Genomic DNA, 21,458 nt, shown 5'->3' with positions numbered 1-21,458 from the left:
TCCCACATTAATCCAAAATCACAACCAGAATTAGTGAACAAAATAGCTTCAAATCAAGGGATGGTTCTGATGGTAGTACAGAATATAAGCTTTATGTTGGTCTTCTAAGTCCCACCCACAGCTAACACTTGCTATTATCATCAGCTTTTAAGTCAATTCTCAAAATACTTGTCTACAATGTTTGTCTGTTTTCAAAGACTTGAAAGTGTGAGGATCAAACATGACCAAAATACAAGCCAGAATATAATGGCAGTAAGTGTGTCACCTGTTTTCAAAAACAAATTGATCATATATGGTTCGGACTTCACAAAGGAGATGGCATTTGAGAATAATATAAATATGTTTATTTATTACATAATAAAGATTAAAAAATTCCCTACCTTTAGGGGGACCTAGGTGGCTGAGTGGGTTAAGCCTCTGCCTTCAGCCCAGGTCATGATCTCAGGATCCTGGGACTGAGCCCCACATTGAGCTCTCTGTTCAGCAGGGGGCCAGCTTCTCCCCTCTCTCTGTTGCTCTGCTTACTTGTGATCTCTCTCTGTCAAATAAATTTAAAAAATAAGTAAATCACTTTTTAAAAATTCCCTATATTTAATAGACGAAAAGCTGAACTGATGCAAAGATTTACTAATTCTGTTCTGTTACTAATAATAAGATGAAGGATTTGATGGAATTTTTAAAAAATAGACTTTGCCTGCATTTTATTTCAAGTAGGTAAGTCATCAGGGGCTTTTATCTTCTATTCTTCTCATACCTTGGCAGCATATACTATACTTGGCATATAAAAAGCACATGATTAATTTCAAGATAGAAATCTCAGGAATCATCTTCAGCTCATCATGTATCACATCCAATTTGTCACCAGGGGCTATAGATTTTCTCTCCAGCATCCTTTGAGTCCATTCTTCTTGAACATTTTTATTTCCATGCCCTTATTCCAAGTCTTTATTCCTTACCCAGTTTACTACTGTAGCCTCCTAAGCTCCATTTCCATGACTTAACTTCTTAAAACAAAGAAGATTTTATATCACTTCCTAAAAACATCCATTGCATACAGAAGAGATCCTCAAACTTCCAGAGGTGGCAAAAAATCATACCGTTTCTTTGAGAGCATATCGTAAGTAAAAGATCATTTAAGAGGGGTGCCTAGGTGGCTCAGTGGATTAAAGCCTCTGCCTTCGGCTCAGGTCATGATCTCAGGGTCCTGGGATGGAGTCCCACATCAGGCTCTCTGCTAGGCAGGGAACCTGCTTCCCTTGCTCTCTCTTTGCCTGCCTCTATGCCTACTTGTGATCTCTCTCTGTCAAATAAATAAATAAAATCTTAAAAAAAAAAAAAAAAAGACCATTTAAAAAAATAAGAGGTCTTTAGGTCGAGGTGAGGCAAACGACGATGAAACAAACCTTCACATTTTGGACTGGAAACTAGCAGTCCATGACTGCAGTGGTAAAATAATCAAGTTATCATCAGAAGTGATCTTTGGACCATGCATTTGGACCATCATTAGAAAATTATGGATTGACCTACTGAAAACTCAGATATAATGCCTGCTGCAAGGCAACATCTTGAGCACTTAGGATTCTATCTTTTGGAATCATGTATACATTTGGGGGGGGGAAGGCCTATTTCTCTCAGAGCAAAATGAGAGATTGAGGGTAAATAAAGTGTTCCGCTCTCATTTTTATGGGGAGGTTTCAGGTTTCCAGAGAAGAAGTATGTTTCTACTATGGAACACAATCATGATTCCATTGATTTCTATGTAAAGATTGAATAATGATCTTTCTCCTTTCATGATTCCCTTTACAGTTTAAGAGGCTGTTTTTCTTCTCTGCACATTGGCAATTAAGCCCTTCAGTCACCTTGAGGTGATTATGAAGGAACTATAGGAGGAGTGGGCATCACCTTAAGACTCTTGAGTTGAAAAACAGTGGGCCTCAATGGCCACTGTATTGTTTCCCAGGAGGTGGAGCTCTTGCAGTAAGGGTCATCTGATAAGGATACTCTGCTATCTGCTGCCCATTACACTGGGTCCTCGCATATCTTGTGGTTTTCAAGGTCCACACATTCTGTTCCTGCTCTGCGTTGATCCGGGTCTTTTCTGGTCTACTGGCAACCTCCACTGTTTCTAACTCCCGGTGCAGTGTTGTTTAAGGGTGAGACATATTTACAGGCAACCAAAGGCATAAAAAGTGTTCCTGGAACTGTTTTGTTTTGTTTTTTTTTAAAGATTTTTATTTATTTATTTGACAGAGAGAAATCACAAGTAGTTGGAGAGGCAGGCAGAGAGAGAGAGAGGGAAGCAGGCTCCCTGCTGAGCAGAGAGCCCAATGCGGGACTCGATCCCAGGACCCTGAGATCATGACCTGAGCCGAAGGCAGCGGCTTAACCCACTGAGCCACCTAGGCACCCTCCTGGAACTGCTTTTTGCACAGCCCTGAAAAGCTTCTCTCCAAATATCCTAACTTGACAAAAGGGCTATTAGGAGAATCTTGCTGCCCGCTAAGAATGGGAAGTCCAGAATTACCCGGTGACTTCAGCGAGTTCTGGTGCTCTTTTTCTCTCTCTCTAAAATGAGCATTTTGTCAGTTCCTAAACCTACTTCCGAATACTGTTGGGGGAAAGTTCTGGTGTTTGTCGGAGAATGCCCGACGTAGTAACAAGATCGGGGACACATAGCGCAGTAAGTTGAAACTGTGGTCGGCCGCCGGGGCATATCTAAATGCATCCCGCTCCCCGCATTGACCATGGTATTACTTTTTTTTTTTTTTTTAAAGATTTTATTTATTTATTTGACAGAGAGATAGAGCGATCACAAGTAAGCAGAGCAGCAGGCAGAGGGAGAGGGAGAAGCAGACTCTTCACTGAGCAGGGAGCCCGATGTGGGACTCGATCCCAGGACCCGAGGGTCCCGACCTGAGCCGAAGGCAGCCACTCAACCGACTGAGCCACCCAGGCGCCCCTTACTCTTTAAATTGTACCAGGAAATGCGACTGTATGTGTTTAACCAGTCCGGGACGTTATAAACACGGAGTGCCCAGTAGAAGCTTCCTTCGTGGAACGCTCGTGTCGTCGAAAGTGGCCCACTAAACCCCAGCGCCAACCGCCGAGCGCGCCGGCACCGAGGGCAGCCGCGAGCCGTGCGCTCCGGCGCTAGCTCGCGCCAGCTTTGTGCCTGACACCTCGCCCGACCTCCGCTTCCTCTCGGTCAGACGGGGCGCGGATGCGGTCTGAGTCTGGAAGATGAAACGGATGATTTTGTCTGTGTCGAACGACAAACGCCGTGGAACCCCAGCTAGGCTGTCCAGCCTTCGGAAGGGCGGGGGGAAGGGGGAGGGTGCGGGCAGCCGGGAGGAGGAGGCGGGGAAGAGGAGGCGGAGAGCGCCGGCCGTGGGCGGGGCCACCCGCGCGGTCGAGTCGTCTTCCTGCCCGCGCAGGCCTGGGCGCGCCAGCAAAACGCTCCGGCCGCCCTCGGCTCCCGGCTCTCTGGTTCCTGGGCCGCCGGGCGGGACGCGGTTGGCCGCGACACCGGAGGGGGGCGGGTCAGGAAGTGGGGGCGCGGCGGCCGGGAGCGGTCTTGGGGCTGCCCAGGGGTTCGGCGACGCGGAGGGCCGGAGACTCCGGGCCGCGCGGGACCCGGAGGGTCACCCGGGCCTCCGCGGAGACCATGGCGGAGGAAGAAGGTGAGGGCTCCCGGGTCCAGCGCGCCAGCTGTCGCTCGTGGTCTCGGGAAAGGGAGGCGGGGGCGCGAGGGGCCCAGAGGCCTGGGCTGCGGGCGGTCAGTGGCCGCGGCTGCGCGAGGGGTGGCTGCGTGGGGGGCCGCGAAGGAGCGGGGCGGCGGCGGCGCGGGGACATTTGGGAGCGGAGTGAATGGCCCGAAGTTTTGTCCGCCTCAGTGGGAAGCAAAGGTGGAACTTAAAGTTGGGAGTGAGGTAGGGAGGGAAGAAGCTGTGTTTGTGTGTTGCGGAGGGAGGGGGGACTCCCCGAGGGGGAGGGCTCCTAGCGGACAGTTAATGGGGTGGGAGGCGCAGTTTGGGTTAGAAGATGGAGGCTTAGGTGCTGGAGTGCATATTTTGAAAGTGATAGTGTTTAACCAAATGCCCTCACTCTGGAGTGCCTTCAGGGGTCTGTGGATCCTGACCAATACAAGGTCCGGGGGTGGGGGGAGCAGCCTCACGCCGAAGGTATGGAAAGAGGCAGGAATTTGGGGTTAACGAGGTAAGATGAATTGGGAGGGGAAACTGAAGAAGGCCAGTTCGTTTATAGGTTAGGGGGAGATGGCAAAGGGCTGAGCGATGTAGGAAGTTTGGGAGGATTAGGAAGCCAGGAGTGCTTTGAGCGTGAAAGTCGCTGGAGAAAGCTTCCCGTGCCCGCACACGGCCCGTGCTAAGAAAATTAATCTCTTCAGTAATATTTATTCATAGAAAATGATGGGTATGAGAGAAAAATGGGGGAGTTGGAGGAACTTATCAGCTAATGGTAGATATTACAGGAAACATTCATGGCATAATAACTTCATCATTGATACCCGTGCTAGTTTTAAGAACAGATATATATGGTAGTGTGGCTTGACAGAGCAGTTAGATTTTGAATTCTGGTGGGAAAAATAACTTTTTACCTTCTTGAGTGCAGTTGTAAATGTGATCTCATTTAGATTTAAACCTTATATATATATATATATATATATATATATTTTTTTTTTTTTAAGATTTTATTTATTTGACAGAGAGAGACACAGTGAGAGAGGGAACACAAGAGGCGGAGTGGGAGAGGGAGAAGTAGGCTTCCTGCCAACCTGTGAGCCCCGATGGGTGTGGGGCTCCAGCCCAGGAACCAGGGACCATGACCTGAGCTGAAGGCAGATGCTTAAGGACTGAGCCACCATGGCGACCCTAGATTTAAATCTTATTGAACCAAGAATGCAAAGAGGGAATTTCAAGAATGCAGTGGAAAGCAATTTTTTTAAAAAGTGTTGTCTGCTCTTTGGTTTGCTGCCTTGTCCCTATGCTCACACTGTTTTCATATTTGACTCCTCTTTCTTGAGTTTTCAGAGTGTTAAAACCTATCTAAAGACACTCTACCTAAAAAGGTCAAAACCAACGCTCTTTTTAGTTGGTAAGGAAGAGTGTAATTCCGTTTGTTACCTTGGTTTTATCTTCTGTTGCGGTAGTTTAAGACATTTCTTTATATTTTTTCTTTTTCTGAGTAGTTGCAAATCTGTGGAGTAAGTTGATAAACTAGCTTGTGTGTTTGCATGAACACTTTTCACGCTTAAGTGAAAGCATGAAAAATTAATAACGCAATACTAAAAGTCTTTAATATTATACATCATGCAAAATGAGAGATTGTTTTAGGAGATTATTGTTACACTTAATTAAATAAGTGTGATGTGGAACTAATTAAAAAGGTCATACCAGGGGCACCTGGGTGGCTCAGTGGGTTGGGCCTCTGCCTTCCGCTCAGGTCATGATCTCAGAGTCCTGGGATCAAGCCCCGCATCGGGCTCTCTGCTCAGCAGGGAGCCTGCTTCCTCCTCTCTCTCTGCCTGCCTCCCTGCCTGCTTGTGATCTCTCTCTGTCAAATAAATAAATAAATAAATAAATAAGGCCATACCAGGGGTGCCTGGGTGGCTCAGTGGGTTAAGCCTCTGCCTTTGGGTCCTGGGATTCCAGGGTCCTGGGATCGAGCCCCGCATCGGGCTCTCTGCTCAGCGGGGAGCCTGCTTCCTCCTCTCTCTCTGCCTGCTTCTCTGCCTACTTGTGATCTCTGTCTGTCAAATAAAACCTTAAAAAAAAAAAAAAAAGCCATACCATTTTGTAAAATTTATTGATGGGATATAAAATGAAAAGTGATTTTTGGTTGTAGAATTACTGATAATCCAAAAGCAAATATATCCTAATATGGAACAATTAATGTATTGAAGTTTTGTTGAAATATAGTTTCATTTGGCAGCTTTTTAATTCCATAAACATTTGGGTGCCTGCTGTGTTAGGTGCTGGGATATAATAATCAACAATAAATGAGTAATTATAGTCTTATTTATTATAATAATGCTAGTAATAATATTTATAGCAAACATATCTGTGTACTAGGCATGATTCTGAGTGCTTTACACTTATTTGGCACTCTATAAATTTTTTTCAAAATACGTATTATCTGGGGCACCTGGGTGGCTCAGTCAGTTAAGCGTCTGCCTTTGGCTCAGGTCACCATTCCAGGGTCCTGGAAGACAGCCCTGCATCAGGCTCATTGCTCAGCGGGAAGCCTGCTTCTCCCTCTCCCTCTCCCTCTGCCTGCTGTTCCCCCCGCCTGTACACATGTGCTCTCTCCCTCTGTCAAATAAATAAATAAAAGCTTAAAAAAAACCCCACAAAATTCATATTATCTTAAAATCAGACTAAATGGTCTATTTTACTTGGATCTAGATATTCCCTATACCCTTTTGCTGATCATTCACATTCACTTGGGTCCTTTTCATTGTCCTGCTGTTACTCCAGGTAAATGATTTTTTGAGAATCTCATCTTGCAAAAAATGTCTTCATTGTTGCAGCAGAGGGTCAGGTTTTTCATACTTACGCTTCTTGAAATAAATGTTAGAGCAGAGAGAAGTGACAGCTTTGAGTAGAGCAGTATTAACACTTCATTTGGAAATTGCTGTGTGTTGTCTGGATGGATATTTGCAGGCCTGTTTGTAGCTCTCCTATGTCATGTGAAGATCACTGGACCAGAGCCTGAAATGGCAGATTATTTTTGTGGCTATGTTATCATTTTCAGTTAGTTTGACTTTTTCTTTATAATGCTAAAAATGTAAGAAAGAAAAGGAAACTTAAATTCTATTCTAGAGTTTTCCTATCACACTGGACATGGATCCTACTTAAAAAAACAAATGGTGCCTGGGTGGCTTAGTTCACTGAGGTGTTGCCTTCTGCTCAGGTCATGATCTCAGGGTTCTAGGATCAAGCAGGGAGTCTGCTTCTTCCTCTCCCTCTGCCCTCCCTTCCTGCTTGTTCTCTCTCTCTCAAATAAAAAAAATCTTTAAAAACAAACAAACAAACAAACAAACCAAAACCCCCAAGATACCTGCTCGGTATCTTAAAATGTATACCATCTTAGAACCAAGAATTTATAGTGTTATAGATCCTTTATAGATAATTCATTTGTATGGCCCTTTGTTGTTCCTAATACAGGTTCTTAAAAAATGACTTTGTGCATCATTTGGGAATCTGTGCAAAATTTTTGTATGAGCTCTACTGTAAATAGAATCCATTTATATGTACTAAGAATAATTTAATGTCTCTGTAAAGTGATTATTTATGAGGAAAATTTTTAAAAAGGAAAATGATAACTTTTTATAAAGGTTACTTTTTGTGTGATACCCCCTTCCCAGTCTATCTTTATCTTAAATGTGTGCTTTTAGTCTTCCTCTAATAAAAAAGACCTACCTAACCCATTTGTAAACTACTTTAATAGATTTGTTAGCTTATTTTCTGAAATTATCCATTTAAATTTTCAGAAAAATTTTAATACTGTCAATGTGTTTCTCTTGCAAGTGTAATAACTAAGTAATCTTGGAGTTATATCACCCAGTTACTGTATCCTTCCTCCCGTCTCCCATCTCTGATTTCATCTTATTTTTTCCTTCCATTCCCCTGTGTTCATCTCTTTTTTGTTTCTTAAATTCCACATACAAGTGAAATCATATGATATTTGTCTTTCCCTGACTGACTTATTTTGCTTAGCATAATACCCTGTCATTCCATTCACATCATTGCAAATGGCAAGATTTCATTCTTTTAATGGTTGAATGATATTCCATTGTGTGTGTATATATATACCGCATCTTCTTTATCCATCCATCAATGGGTATCTGGGCTTTTTCCATATTTTGGCTATTGTAGACATTGCTGTGATAATTATTGGGGTCCATGTGCCCCTAAATCTTCATTTTTGTTGGGTACTTTTAACTTTTGCTTTATTCCAGAGCAGAGAAAAGTTAAAAAGTGTCATGAAAAAGAAATATAGTAATGTCTATTAATTGACCCAGATTTATGTGTAGAAATACTGAAAATCTGGGGCATTTGGGTGGCACAGTCAGTTGGGCATTCACCTCTTGGTTTCGGCTGGGGTTGTGATCTAAGGGTCATGGAATTGTGTCATGTTCAACATGGAGTCTGCTTGAGATTCACTGCCAGTCCCCCAATGTGTGTGCACATGTGCTCGCCCTTTCTCTCTCTCTCTCTCTCTCTGAAATTTAAAAAAAAAAAACCTCGAAATCTGAGGTATGGCTCTTCTAATAATAATGTCGTTTTTCTAATCTGTTCCCTGGCTTTAGTACTTAAGTACAAAATAAATAAAAGTATAGAAATGGATGGAATCCACTAAATATACAGTTTATTTTTTAAAATCATGATTCCAGTTTTAAAGACACTTTAGCAAACTTGAATTTGCTTTGAAGCTATTTAAAAATATATACTTTTTGGTGGGGGGGCACCTGGCTGGCTCAGTTGGAAGAACATGTGACTCTTGTTCTCCTCAGTCATGAGTTTGAGCCCCACACTGGGTGTAGACATTCTAAAAAATTTAAAAAATATATATATTTGTTTTTCATTTTCCACAATAAACCTAGAATCGTTCATATGATCATCATCAGCAGGTTTATTCTCCTTTATTGACTCTTCTTTTTAGACTCAATTCATAGCCTAAGGTCATCCCTAAGATAAAAAAGAAAACTCTCCACCACTCTAGTAAGGAGGAAATAAATTCTTGAACCATTTTATAAGCTTGGTAGGACAGTTTGTATCAACAAGACAGTCATAGTCTACCTTATAAAGTAATTAATTCTGGGGGCACCTGGGTTGCTCAGTTGGTTAAGCATCTGACTCTTGATCTTAGCTCAGGTATTAATTTCAGGGTCATGAATTCAGCCCCTGTATTGGGCTTCATGATGGGTGTGGAACCTACTTAAAAATAAAAAGAGGGGGCACTTGGGTGGCTCAGTTGGTTAAGCATTTGCCTTTGGCTCAGGTTATGATCCTGGGGTCCTGGGATTGAGCCCCCCATTGGGCTTCCTGCTTAGTGGGGAGCCTGCTTCTCCCTCTGCTGCTCTCCCTGATTCTGCTTTTTCTCTTTGTCAAATAAATAAATAAAATATTTTTTTAAAAAAAGGATAATTAACTCTAGGAAGGAAAAGTAGTTAGGTTGAATATATAATTTTTTTAAATATTTTTATTTATTTATTTGACACACAGAGAAATCACAGTTAGACAGAGAGGTGGGCAGAGAGAGAGGGGGAAGCAGGCTCTCCGCTGAGCAGAGAGCCTGTTGGGGGACTCAATCCCAGCACCCTGAGATCATGACCTGAGCTGAAGGCAGAGGCTTAACCCACTGAGCTACCCGGGTGCCCATATATATAAATTTTTGTTTCATTTGGAATTTAGTTTACTGGTTTGGAGCTACTTTCTGCTTTTTATTTTTTATCAGACATAAAACGGTAGTCTAATATTGGGAGATTTTCTGACAGTTTTCTGCATATAGGGATATGCCTATTTCAAATATCTAAATCTATAAGACTACAGTGATAAAACTATATAGCACTGTGAAATTCTGCAGAATTTGCAAGACTTTTTTTTTTTCATTTTTTCATTTTACTTTATTTATTTTTTTAAGATTTTGTTTATCTGACAGAGAGAGACACAGTGAGAGAGGGAACACAAGTACCGGGAGTGGAAGAGGGAGAAGCAGGCTTCCTGCATGCGGACTCAATCCCAGGATCCTGGGATCATGACCCGAGCCAAGGGCAGATGTCCAACGACTGAGCAGCCCTGGCACCCCTTTGCAGGATTGTTTTAAAAATGAAGTATAATTTTATGATCAGTGTATTTGTTATATTCAGATTAAAAAAAATTGTTAATCCTTGAATGATGAGTGTGATACTCAGGTAATTAGAATAATATGCTAATATATTTTTTCAAAATATTTTATTTATTTATTTGATAGACAGACGGAGAGGGAATACAAGTAGGGGGAGTGGGAGAGGGAAAAGCAGGCACCCCGCCAAGCAGGGATTCTGATTTGGGTCTTGATCCCAGGATCCTTGGATCACAACCTGAGCCCAAGGCAGATGCTTAACAACTGAGCCACCCTGGCACCCCTATGTTAATATGTTAAATAACATCTTGTTCCCTAGTCATTCTGGAAGGAGGTTTACTTATTTTGGAATATTTTGAAAATAACATTATTAGAGCTTGTTGATTTATCAGTAGGACTCTGAAGGCACAGGTGGAAGGCAGAACCTAAATTTCTGTCTGTATGAAAGACAGACTGTCTAAATGAATAATTTATTTAATTGTGAAGAAAGTTAATCTTTGATACTAAAAGGTCTCTGTGTGACTTTTGCCTTAGTATAATAAAAGTGGATTAGTTTGGGTTATAGATTAGAACAACGTGGTACACATTTTGCAATAACACATTAAATTTTTTAAGGACCAACAGTAGAACTGCGCCAAAGAAAAAAGCTGAAGTCTTCAGAAAATAAGGAATCTGTCAAAGAAGAGAAAATCAGTGACACTCCAATTCCTGAAAGAGCTCCAAAACGTAAGTTAGATAAATTTGGAGTTTTTGTGCTACCATAAAAATGGCTTTTTGTATACTAGGTATTATATTTTATATTAATATTTTAAATGCGTATACCTGTTTTGAGATTAATTACATGGTATTATCAGTCAGCTTTGGTTTTGCTGTAGAACAAACCCTAAATCTCACTGGTTTACAAAAAATGCTTATTTCTGACTAATGTTTCATGTTGTGGCTTCAGGTTGGTTGGTGTAGCTTCATGTGTTGTGAAGGAACAGCCCCTAGTTGGAATTTTTTTTTTAAGACAGAGGAAAAGAACAGGAGAATAGGCAGAGTCATGCAATGTCTCTTAAATTTTCTGCTGAACTGACACTCAGTCACTTGTACTCAGATTCTATCTGTGACCCAAGGAAGCATATAAACAATCCAGACAGTGAAATTGAGAAGTATACCCTGATTACAGGGAGGCATTGCAAGTCACATGGTAATGGGGAGAGAGATCAATAATCTTTTTGTAAGAAAGGACAAAATAAGTGGGAATAATAATATAACTCTCTACCACATTCTTTCCTTTTGGTCATAAATATTTACTTTTCTCCCTCAACCAAAGTACACTCACTACCTCTCTGACCCCAAGGAAGATACTCAGTCTTACTAGTTCTGGAAGCAGTCTTGAGGCCAAAGGTCGTCCTATCTACATCAGGGCCAGGTATGAATCATTCTGGTCCATATATCTATGAATTAAAAAGGTAAGTTAGGTGCTCTGTGAGGGGTTTCCAAGACCACCCCTATGTTTGGTGATTAGTGAGAAGGACTCATAGGTCTCAGAATAGTTATAGCTATGATTTATTATAGTAAACAGCTAAAAGAAAATCAGCAAAAGGAAAAGGCCTAGGGCTAAAGTCTGTAAGAACTAGGCTTAAGCTTCACTGATTATTTTACTAATGGATTCACACAGGTTGTGCTTAACTACTTCAGCGTCAAATTGGGACATTTGTCAAGTTTTGTCTACCAGGAAAGCTTATTAATGACTGCATGGAGGGTTTTTTTTTTTTTTTTTTAAGATTTTATTTATTCATTTAGTGAGAGAGCATGAGCAGGCGGAGATGCAGAGGGAGAGGGAGACTGAGAAGTAGACTCCCCACTGAGTCTACGCCCCAATGCAGGGCTTGACCCTAGGATGCTGAGATCATGACATGAGCTGAAGGCAGAGACTGAACCTTCTGAGCCACCCAGGCACCCCTGCACAGAGTTGTCTGTTTATTTTTTTTCTTAAGATTTTATTTATTTATTTGACAGACAGAGATCACAAGTAGGCAGAGAGGCTGGCAGAGAGAGAGGAGGAAGCAGGCTCCCTGCTCAGCAGAGAGCCTGATGCGGGGTTTGATCCCAGGACCCTGAGACCATGACCTGAGCTGAAGGCAGAGGCTTTAACCCGCTGAGCGACCTAGGCACCCCCTGCACAGAGTTTTTATTGGTGGCTGGTCATGTACCCTTTACCTACCACAAACCAAAACTGGATTTCCAGAAGGAAAATAGCGAGCATAAACCACATCATTTGTACAAATAGGTCAGATACAGTAAACTAACTGGTAAGAGAATGGTGGGAACCTTTCTGAAGTCCAAATTTCCAGATTCCAACAAAGGCCCTACCTTGCAAGCAGGCCTTTCTCCATAAGGCAGTTGCAGGGCTGTTATGTTAGCTTTTCTGCACATGTCCCCCTCCCAGGATATATTGTTGGACAGGATATATCCTGTCCCTCCCAGGGACAGGATAAGCAAAATAAAGGCATTCCATGCTTCCATTCAGAAAGAAGAAGAGTGAGAGAGAGATCAGTCACTGGTCCATAGCAGTTACGAAATTTCATAACTGCTATGGATAAATATGAGGGCTCCTTATCCCGGGTAGGGATGTTTCTTTATTAAGCCCTAGTTGTTTTCCTTGGAAGTAGCTTCCCAGTTCAGTGTTCTCTGTGGTCCTTGACTCCACCCTCTGGAGGTCCTTCCTTTTCTATCAAACTACTGAACTGTGTATGAAGATGGCTCTGGAGAACATGCTGTCCTTAGAGGCTGAAAGCCTTCTCATGTTTCCCGCTGAGTAGAGAGTTGAAGGCCTATTTTTTAAAAAAAAAGTTTTAAATTTTTTGAGGATTTTATTTTTTAGAGAGAGAAAAAGAAGGCAGACAAGTAGGGGGAGCGGCAGGCAGAGGGAGAAGCAGGCTCTTGCTGAGCAAAGAGCATGATGTTGGACTTGATCCCAGAATCCTGGGCCAAAGGTAGATACTTAACTGACTGAGCCAACCAGACGCCCCTGAAGGCCCATTTATATATATATTTCTCAAGTAAGATAAAGGCAGTAGATCAACTGTAGAGCTACTTCAGGTGCTAGCAGCAAGGAAATTTTTTTGGAAGCTAGAAAAACAATAATCCATATTATGCAGTGATAAAACATTTTATGAAACCATTTCTTATGAATTTGTTGCAATTTTTATACTACTTTTTTTTTATTATTTTAGGTAACAAGATTGTAAAATAGGATGTTACTAGAGTGCCTTGGTTATCAGCTACATTTGATTACATCTCTTTGATTAAAGAAATGAATTTAGAACAGAATTATCCTATTTGCAAGCAGGAAAATAGAGGATCCAGAATTTCTGGGACTTGTAGTGTTGAGTTAGAACTGTCTATTTTAGCTAGCAAAATCCAGAAAATTGAGAAATACCTTGAGCAATAAAGGTGAATGACTAGGATGAATCCTCAGGGCAAGGCTGTCGCAGAGTTTGTTAAAATATATGGATGGATGAAGATATTTCCTAGTAAATCTTTTCAGTTGGACAAAGTATTCAGGGAAAATAACACAGCGTGTGGTTCCACAGTAGCCTAATAAGCTCAAAATACATGTATTTAAACCTTTTCCGAGACTCATCTAGGAAAAAAATTATAAGTACAATAGTCCTTCCTATCCAGTAGTTTCACTTTCCATTATTTCAGTTTTCTGTGTTCACCACAGTTTAGAAGCAGATAATCCCACGTTCTGATGTGTTGTCAGAAAGTTAATAGTAGTGTAACACTACTTCAGGATACCTATGCCATTTTCCTCACTTCATCTCATCACGTGGGTGTTTATCATGTCCCATCATCACAAGGTAGGGTGAGTACAATACAATAAGATATTTTGAGAGCCAGAGACCATGTTTCCGTGACTTTTATTACAACATATTATTATAGTTGTATTTTATTATTAGTTATTGTTAATCTCACTGTGTCTAACTTTATAAATTAAACTTTATCTCAGTTACATATGCATCAGAAAAGCATAGTATAACTAGGGTTCAGTACTATCCACAGTTCCAGTCACCCATTAAGGATTTTGGAACGTTATGCTTTGTACACAAGGCAGGGGAGGACTTCTGTATAGTTGTTGGAACAAAGAGCTGACTAGAATCAAGTAGGTAAAAAGCTGACAAGATTGTTCTTTACAAAAACAAGTGATTTGCTTTTTAAAAATTAAGGTACAGGCATACCTCCTTTTATTGTGCTTCACTTTATTGTGCTTTGCAGATATCTTTTTTTTTTTTTTTTTAATGAGTTGTAGGTTAGTGGCAACACTATGTTGAGCAAGTCTGACAGCACCATTTCCAACCCCATTTGCTCATTTCCTGTTTCTGTGTCATATTTTGGTAATTCTCATAGTAGTTCACACTTTATCATTATATCTTGTAGTGATCTGTGGTCAGTAATTATGACTTAATGATAGCTCAGGTGATGTTAGTATATTTTAGCAATGAACTGTTTATTAAGATATGTATTTTTTTTTAAAGACATAATGCTACAGTGTAGTGTAAACTTAACATTTATATAATTAGGAAACCAAAAAATTCACTTAGTACGCTTATGGCAATATCTGCTTGATTGCAGTAGTCTGGAACTGAGCCTGTACCATCTCTGAGGTATACTTCTATAATTAGCTTATAGTAAAAATGCACAGACTCTTAGGCATTTCATTAAATGAGTTTTGACACAGGAGTACAGTTGAAACATGATATACAGAACATTTCCATTAACCTGGAAAGTTTCTTTGTACCCCCTTCCAGATTTTCCCTATTCCTCCCCACCCCTGAAGACAATCACTCTTTTTTTTTTTTTTTTTTAAAGATTTATTTATTTATTTATTTGACAGACAGAGACCACAGACATATTTATTTATTTGACAGACAGAGATGACAGAGAGGCAGGCAGAGAGAGGGGAAGGGAAGCAGGTTCCTTGCTGAGCAGAGAGCCCGATGTGGGGTTCAGTCCCAGGACCCCGAGATCATGACATGAGCTGAAGGCAGAAGCTTTAACCCACTGAGCCACCCAGGTGCCCCAACCACTCTTTTTTTAAAAAGACTTTATTTATTCATTTATGCAAGAGAAGGAGCAGCAGCAGGCAGAGGGAGAAGCAGGCTCCCCACTGAACAGGATGTGGGACTCAATCCCATACTGTGGGATCTGAAAGCAGCCACTTAACCTACTGAGCCACCCAGGTGTCCCAGTAACCACTCTTCTTATTAATTAGTTTTGCATGTTGTAGAATTTCCGGTAAATGGAATTGTATAACATGTATGCTTTTGTGTCTGGATTTTTTCACTTAGCTCGGCTAAGTGAATCATTTTGAGATTCATTCATGTTGGTATAATTTTTTATCTATTCTGTTCTTGTTGGACATTTGAGTAATTTTCAGTATTTATTTATTTATTTTTATTTTATTTTAAGATTTTATTTATTTAATTGACAGAGAGACAGTGGGAGAGGCAACATAAGCAGGGGGTATGGGAGAGGGAGAAGCAGGCTCTTTGCTGAACAGGGAGCCTGGTGTGGGACTTGTTCCCAGGACCCTGGAATCATGACCTGAGCTGAAGGCAGACGCTTAATGACTGAGCCACCCAGGTGCCCTAATTTTCAGTATTTAGCTATTAAGAATAAGGCTTCTGTGAACACAGTTCTACAGATCTTTTTGTGGGCATTTGTTTTTTTTATTTCTGTTAAGTGAATATCGAAGAGAATTGCCTGCTAAGCTTTTAGGAGAGATGTACCGTTAAAAGAACTATCAGCCTAGATTAAAAAGGATTTAACTATCCAGGTCTTAAAATGATACATACATGCAGGAAACAAGCTAAATAAGCTATTCCTAAGGTGTCTTTCTTGAGAAGGAGTGAGTGGTTTGCCTTTGGAGTGAAGTGAATATTTGTGACAAATGGGACAGACCCTGATAGACTCTTTTATTTGCAAGTATTTTCTCCTTTCCCTAAAGTGAATTATCCATTTATTCCCATTGCCATGTCATTTGGAGTGCATCTCTGAGGCAGTGTATACTTTGTTCCCTCATTGTCAGGCTTATTGATGTGACTCGCCTGGACCAATGGACTGTCTGTGGAAGTAGCATGTTCTAGTTTTGACCAGAAACTGTAAGAGGCATTATATTCTCTGCCTGTTTTCCTGCCTTTTAAAAAAAAAAATTTTTTTAAGATTTTATTTATTCAGGGGATGCCTGGGTGGCTCAGTGGGTTAAAGCCTCTGCCTTTGGCTCAGGTCATGATCCCAGGGTCCTGGGATTAAGCCCCGCATCAGGCTTTCTGCCCCCCAGGGAGCCTGCTTCCCTTCTCTCTCTGTCTGCCTCTCTGCCTACTTGAGATCTCTGTCTGTCAAATAAATAAATAAAATCTTAAAAAAAAAAAAAGATTTTATTCATTCATTTGACTGAAAGAGAGAGAGAGAGAGCCGAAGCAAGGGGAGTGGCAGGCAGAGGGAGAGAGAGAAGCAGGCTCCCCACAGAGCAGGGAGCCTGATGTGGGGCTCCATCCCAGGACCCTGGGATTATGACCTAAGCTGAAGGCAGATGCTTAAATGAATGACTGGGCCATCCAGGCGTCCAGTTCTCCTGCTCTTACCCTCTTTCATGAGAATAGCTACTGACCCCAATCTGGGACTCTGAAGAAGATACAAAAAGAGCCACAGCTAATCTAAAGTGTGGAATTGGGTGAAGAGTCACTATGGGCCCCAAACCCACAAGTAGCATAAGTGAGAAATAAACCTGTATTTTGTAAGCCACTAGTGGTTTGGGGTAATTTTTTTTTTTTTAATCATAGAAAAGCTTACTAATAGAGTGGTCATTTAAAACATTTTGGAAAATACAAGAAAGATAATTAAACAATCTAGAGCTAACTACTATAAAATAGTATTTTCCCCTTGAATACAAAAACATATTTTTTTTATTTCTAGAGATGTGGAAAATAGAGAAATGTGTTATAAAATAAAATGTATAAATAATTCCAGTAGATCGAACAAAAGTTTTGGCAAGTTTTACTTACATTTTTTTCAGTGCCCTTATACTTTTCTTTTCTTTTTTTTTTTCCTTTTTGTGAAATGGAATCCTACATTTCTTTTCCTAATATGTCCTTAACTTTTTCCTTTGCTTTAAATGTTACCTAACTATGCCCTGTATTATTGATACTGATATTTATTTAGTGCTCTTTTTTTCTTATTCCATATTTGACTCTTCACAATAAACTTTGAAAACACCATATTTAGTATTAAGGTAAGGCATTTATATGTAGGATTTGATTTACATACTTTTTGTAATAACCCCTGACAATTAGGATTAACTTGCCTTTATCTAAAGAATTAATGAGCAAAAAATTATTCCAGAGAATTAATGGGGAAAAAAACCCAAACAAACCAGGACACATGTTCGGAAACTTTGAAGCACCTTTGCCAAACTGCCACCATTGATGTTTTTTACCAGCTTTTTATAGCTCATATTGTGTTAACATTGCTTTAATTAACTATCTTATATATTTTTGCATGTATACTTCTATATTTCAACAATAGTAGTATTTGCTGAGCTCTTACTATGTGCCAGGCCATGCTTTTGAAAGCAGTAATTTTAAAACAATTGTATCATACTGATACTAATATTTGATTTATTGGGTAGTGTTTTTCAAGCATTTTCAATGTAATTCTTACTGACAGTCATATCTAACTGCTTTGTCTACTAATGTCTCTAAGTGTTCCATGAAAACTAATATTTATTAAATAATATTTTGAAAATGGCTTAGATTTTAGTTTAGCTAATCTCATAAATCAGCAAGTTGAGTTTTACAGATCATTCAGTAATCAAACATTGGGCTTTGGGGCCTTAGGCCTGTGCTTGTTATGCCTAATAGCTAGAGTAGAGCAGGATTAAATCATCCTGTGTGTAGAAAATTCACATGTGTCTTATGTTATTCATCAAGAAATAGTTACATATATATAATAGTTGCATATGATGTTTTAAATATATAAACAATTAAAAATGATTGAATTACATATATTTTAAATGGCTGTAATCTATAGTATGTAAATTATTCCTCAGTAAAGAAAAAAATTCCTTGATAGGAAATGCTATTGATAGTAATTCTGAATGAACCTGTATTTTTTTCTTTAGATGTTTGGTAGTACATACCTTTTATTATTTTCCTTGAGTAGTAGGCTTTAATTTTTGAAATCTTTTTTGGTTTATAGAACTGGACAGATAGTGCAGAGTTCCCTTCTTACACCCTCCTTCTGCCCACACATAGAATTTCCCCTTTTATTAACATTTTGTATTAGTATGGTATTTTTGGTACACTTAAGGAACCAGTATTAATACACTATTTTTATTTTTTATTTTTTTTATTAACATATACTATATTATTTTCCCAGGGGTTCAGGTCTATGAATCATCAGGCTTACACAGCACTCACCATAGCACATACCCTCCCCAATGTCCACATACCCTCCCCAAGGTCCCTACCCCGCTACCCTCCAGCAACCCTCAGTTTGTTTCGTGAGATTAAGAGTCTCTTATGGATTGTCTCCCTCACAACCCATGTATTTTCATTTTTTCCCTCCCTAACCCCCATGACCCCCCACCCTGCCTCTCAAATTCCTCATATCAGAGAGATGATATGATAGTTGTCTTTTTCTGATTGACTTATTTCACTTAGCATAATACCCTCTAGTTCTATCCATGTAATTGCAAATGGCAAGATTTTGTATCTCTTGATGGCTGCATAGTATTCCATAATACACTATTTTTAAAAAAGATCCATACTTTATTCAGATTTGCTTAATTACCAAATGTCCTTTTGCTGTTCCAGGATCCCACATGACATTTAGTCAGCATGTCTCCTTAGACTCTTTTGGGTGTGGCAGTTTTTAAGGTTTTCCTTGTTTTCGGTGACCTTGACAGTTCCGAGGAATACTGGTCAGGTATATTTAGCATGTCTTTCTTTTGAAATTTGTCTGCTGTTTTTCTCATTAGACTGGGGATATAGGTTTTGGGGAGGAAGAACACAGAGTTAGAATGCCATTTTCCTCACATCAAGGGTATATACTACCTTTTAATTACTTTTTAAAAATAGAAGTGGATTAATATAAATATCATCTACATCTGATTACTTTTAATATGCTTTTTCAGATGTATTATTTCAGCGCTTTGCAAAGATTTTCATTGGCTGTCTTGCAGCAGTTACTAGTGGTATGATGTATGCTCTCTATTTATCAGCATACCATGAACGGAAATTCTGGTTTTCCAACAGGCAGGTAAGAAGAAAGAATTTTGAGCATATGGAAGTTGTTTGAGTATTTAACTTTAATCTAAATAATGTATTTTTCAGGGAGCCAAACTGTATGTGTAAGTATGACAAGTGCTTTCTTATGTACAGTCATTAGACACAAAATGGTGTAGGAGCTATTTTGAGAACACAGTCAAAACATCAACCTTGAAAAATGTAATACAATGTATTTCCAGGCCATGGAATAAAAACTATGAGGATGCTTTTTATTTATTGTGCTACTAATCTATCAGGGGCTTTTAATGACAGTGAAATGTTACCAAGTTTAGTCATACTTTTACTAGTTTTGGTAGTTTACATTTCAAAACCATTTCAGTAGTAAAATATTTTAATTTTTAGATTACATGATTAGAATGTTTTGGGGGTATGGAAATGATTAACATACATGACAGTATTTATTAAGATGTCTCTACATATTAGTATGTTTAATGTCTGGTTTTTTTTTTTTTTTTTTTTTTTTTAAAGATTTTATTTATTTATCAGAGAGAGAGAGGTGGAGAGAGCAAGCACAGGCAGACAGAGTGGCAGGCAGAGGCAGAGGGAGAAGCAGGCTCCCCGCCGAGCAAGGAGCCCGATGTGGGACTCGATCCCAGGACGCTGGGATCATGACCTGAGCCGAAGGCAGCTGCTTAACCAACTGAGCCACCCAGGCGTCCCTAATGTCTGGTTTTAAATCATGTGTATTCCACAGACCCTTTAGTCACTGTAGTTACTTACATAACTCATAATTTAGCCTTTGAGTAAATTTGTTCTCAGACTTTCCTTCACAATCAGATATACTTTTCATGGATTGATAAGGTTCACAGAGTTACCACTTGACTCTAAAGAGTTTTGTTTTCTTTTTTAGTCCAAACTGTTTTGTTGTTGTTCTTATTTTTGAGCAGCCATTGATTGACCTCATCCCACCAAAACATTTAGCTGAATAATTGCTTGTATTGATTTGACAAAAGCTATTACTGTAGCATATCCTATTTCCTTGATAATACTGGATGTACAATAGAACCATCTGATGAGCTTTTAAAAAGTTCACATATTCTTAGGTGGGGTAGCGGGAAGTATCTAGGATCAGTGTTTTAAAATATGTCCAAGCAATTCTGTTGGGTAAGCAGTATTGAGAACAACCAAAGATTTGAAAATATAGAAGGCATGCATCAAAAAATACTGTGTTTTTTATAAGACTGTATGATTTAGGAACATTGACTTTACCTGGGAGCTTTTTTAGATTTGCAGATTCTCGGGGCACCTGGGTGGCTCAGTGGGTTAAAACCTCTGCTTTCGGCTCAGGTTATGATCCCAGGGTCCTGGGATCGAGCCCCACATCGGGCTCTCTGCTCTGCAGGGAGCCTGCTTCCTCCTCTCTCTCTGCCTGCCTTTCTGCCTACTTGTGATCTCTGTCTGCCAGATAAATAAATAAAATCTTTAAAAAAAAAAAAAAAAGATTTGCAGATTCTCAGGCCCCACTTTAGAATCAAAATCTAATCGGAGATCTTTTTTTTTTTTTTAAGATTTTTTTATTTAGCAGAAAGGTGGTGACAGAGCACAAGCATGCAGAGTGGTGAGGGAGAGGGAGAAGCAGGTTTTCCACTGAGCAGGGAGCCCGATGTAGTGCTCGATTCCAGGACCCCAGGATCATGACCCAAGCCGAAGGCAGCCACTTAACCCACAGAGCCACCCAGTTGCCGCTAATTAGAGATCTTTTAATAAGATGTCTGAAACTCATATGCACATTAAATTTGAGAAGCAGTGATCCAAAGTTCATATCTTTGAAATCTTAGAAACAAATCTGTTTCCATTCATAAAGAATCATTTTAAGGAAATTTACCTGATTTTTGTTGTTAAGGAAATTTATTTTGATCAATAAGTTCTAAATGGGGAAAAAAGTCACTGGTCAAATAGATCTAGAAAAAGTCTCCTCCTAGAGATTCACAGTTGCATAAGACATACTGATACTCTAGGAAGTCTTAAAGAAACCCGTTTTCTTGAATGCTGCCTTTGCACAACTTATTTAACTATAGAACTCTTTATGTGGGTAAGAACTCTTTAAATGGGTAATACCCATTTATATCTCAGGAAATTCTGTTAGCCAAACTTAGGAAAAACTGCTCTGATACCTTTTACATTAATTGATAAATGTTATGCATGAAAATAAAGGAGTTTCATTTTCAGAGACTATAGATTTACAAAAGCTTGATTTATCATGAAATGTGCAAGGTTTTTCATGGTTTTTGAATTACCTATATTGCCCAATTTTTT

At 39.7% G+C, this 21,458-nt stretch overlaps 1 protein-coding gene across 4 annotated transcripts in view; it reads left to right on the top strand.

The window, feature by feature from the left end:
- The first annotated feature begins 3,443 nt into the window (after positions 1-3,443).
- Positions 3,444-21,458, top strand: part of DPY19L4 (dpy-19 like 4) — a 72,474-nt gene continuing 54,459 nt past the window's right edge. Inside the window, exons 1-3 of one of the 4 annotated variants that reach the window (XM_059166004.1) lie at positions 3,444-3,680; positions 10,480-10,590; positions 19,049-19,173. In XM_059166004.1, the coding sequence (XP_059021987.1) occupies positions 3,665-3,680; positions 10,480-10,590; positions 19,049-19,173 (252 nt within the window). In that variant the 5' untranslated portion in view covers positions 3,444-3,664. Of the gene's footprint in view, positions 3,681-10,479; positions 10,591-19,048; positions 19,174-21,458 lie in introns of those variants that run through there. The other 3 variants (XM_059166003.1, XM_059166002.1, XM_059166005.1) reach the window with 3 other exon arrangements.

The sequence above is a fragment of the Mustela lutreola genome, chromosome 3, assembly GCF_030435805.1.
Source record: "Mustela lutreola isolate mMusLut2 chromosome 3, mMusLut2.pri, whole genome shotgun sequence".
Taxonomy (NCBI): Eukaryota; Metazoa; Chordata; class Mammalia; order Carnivora; family Mustelidae; genus Mustela; species Mustela lutreola.
Note: the sequence above shows the minus strand (reverse complement) of the source record. Positions and strands in the feature narration are given on the sequence as shown.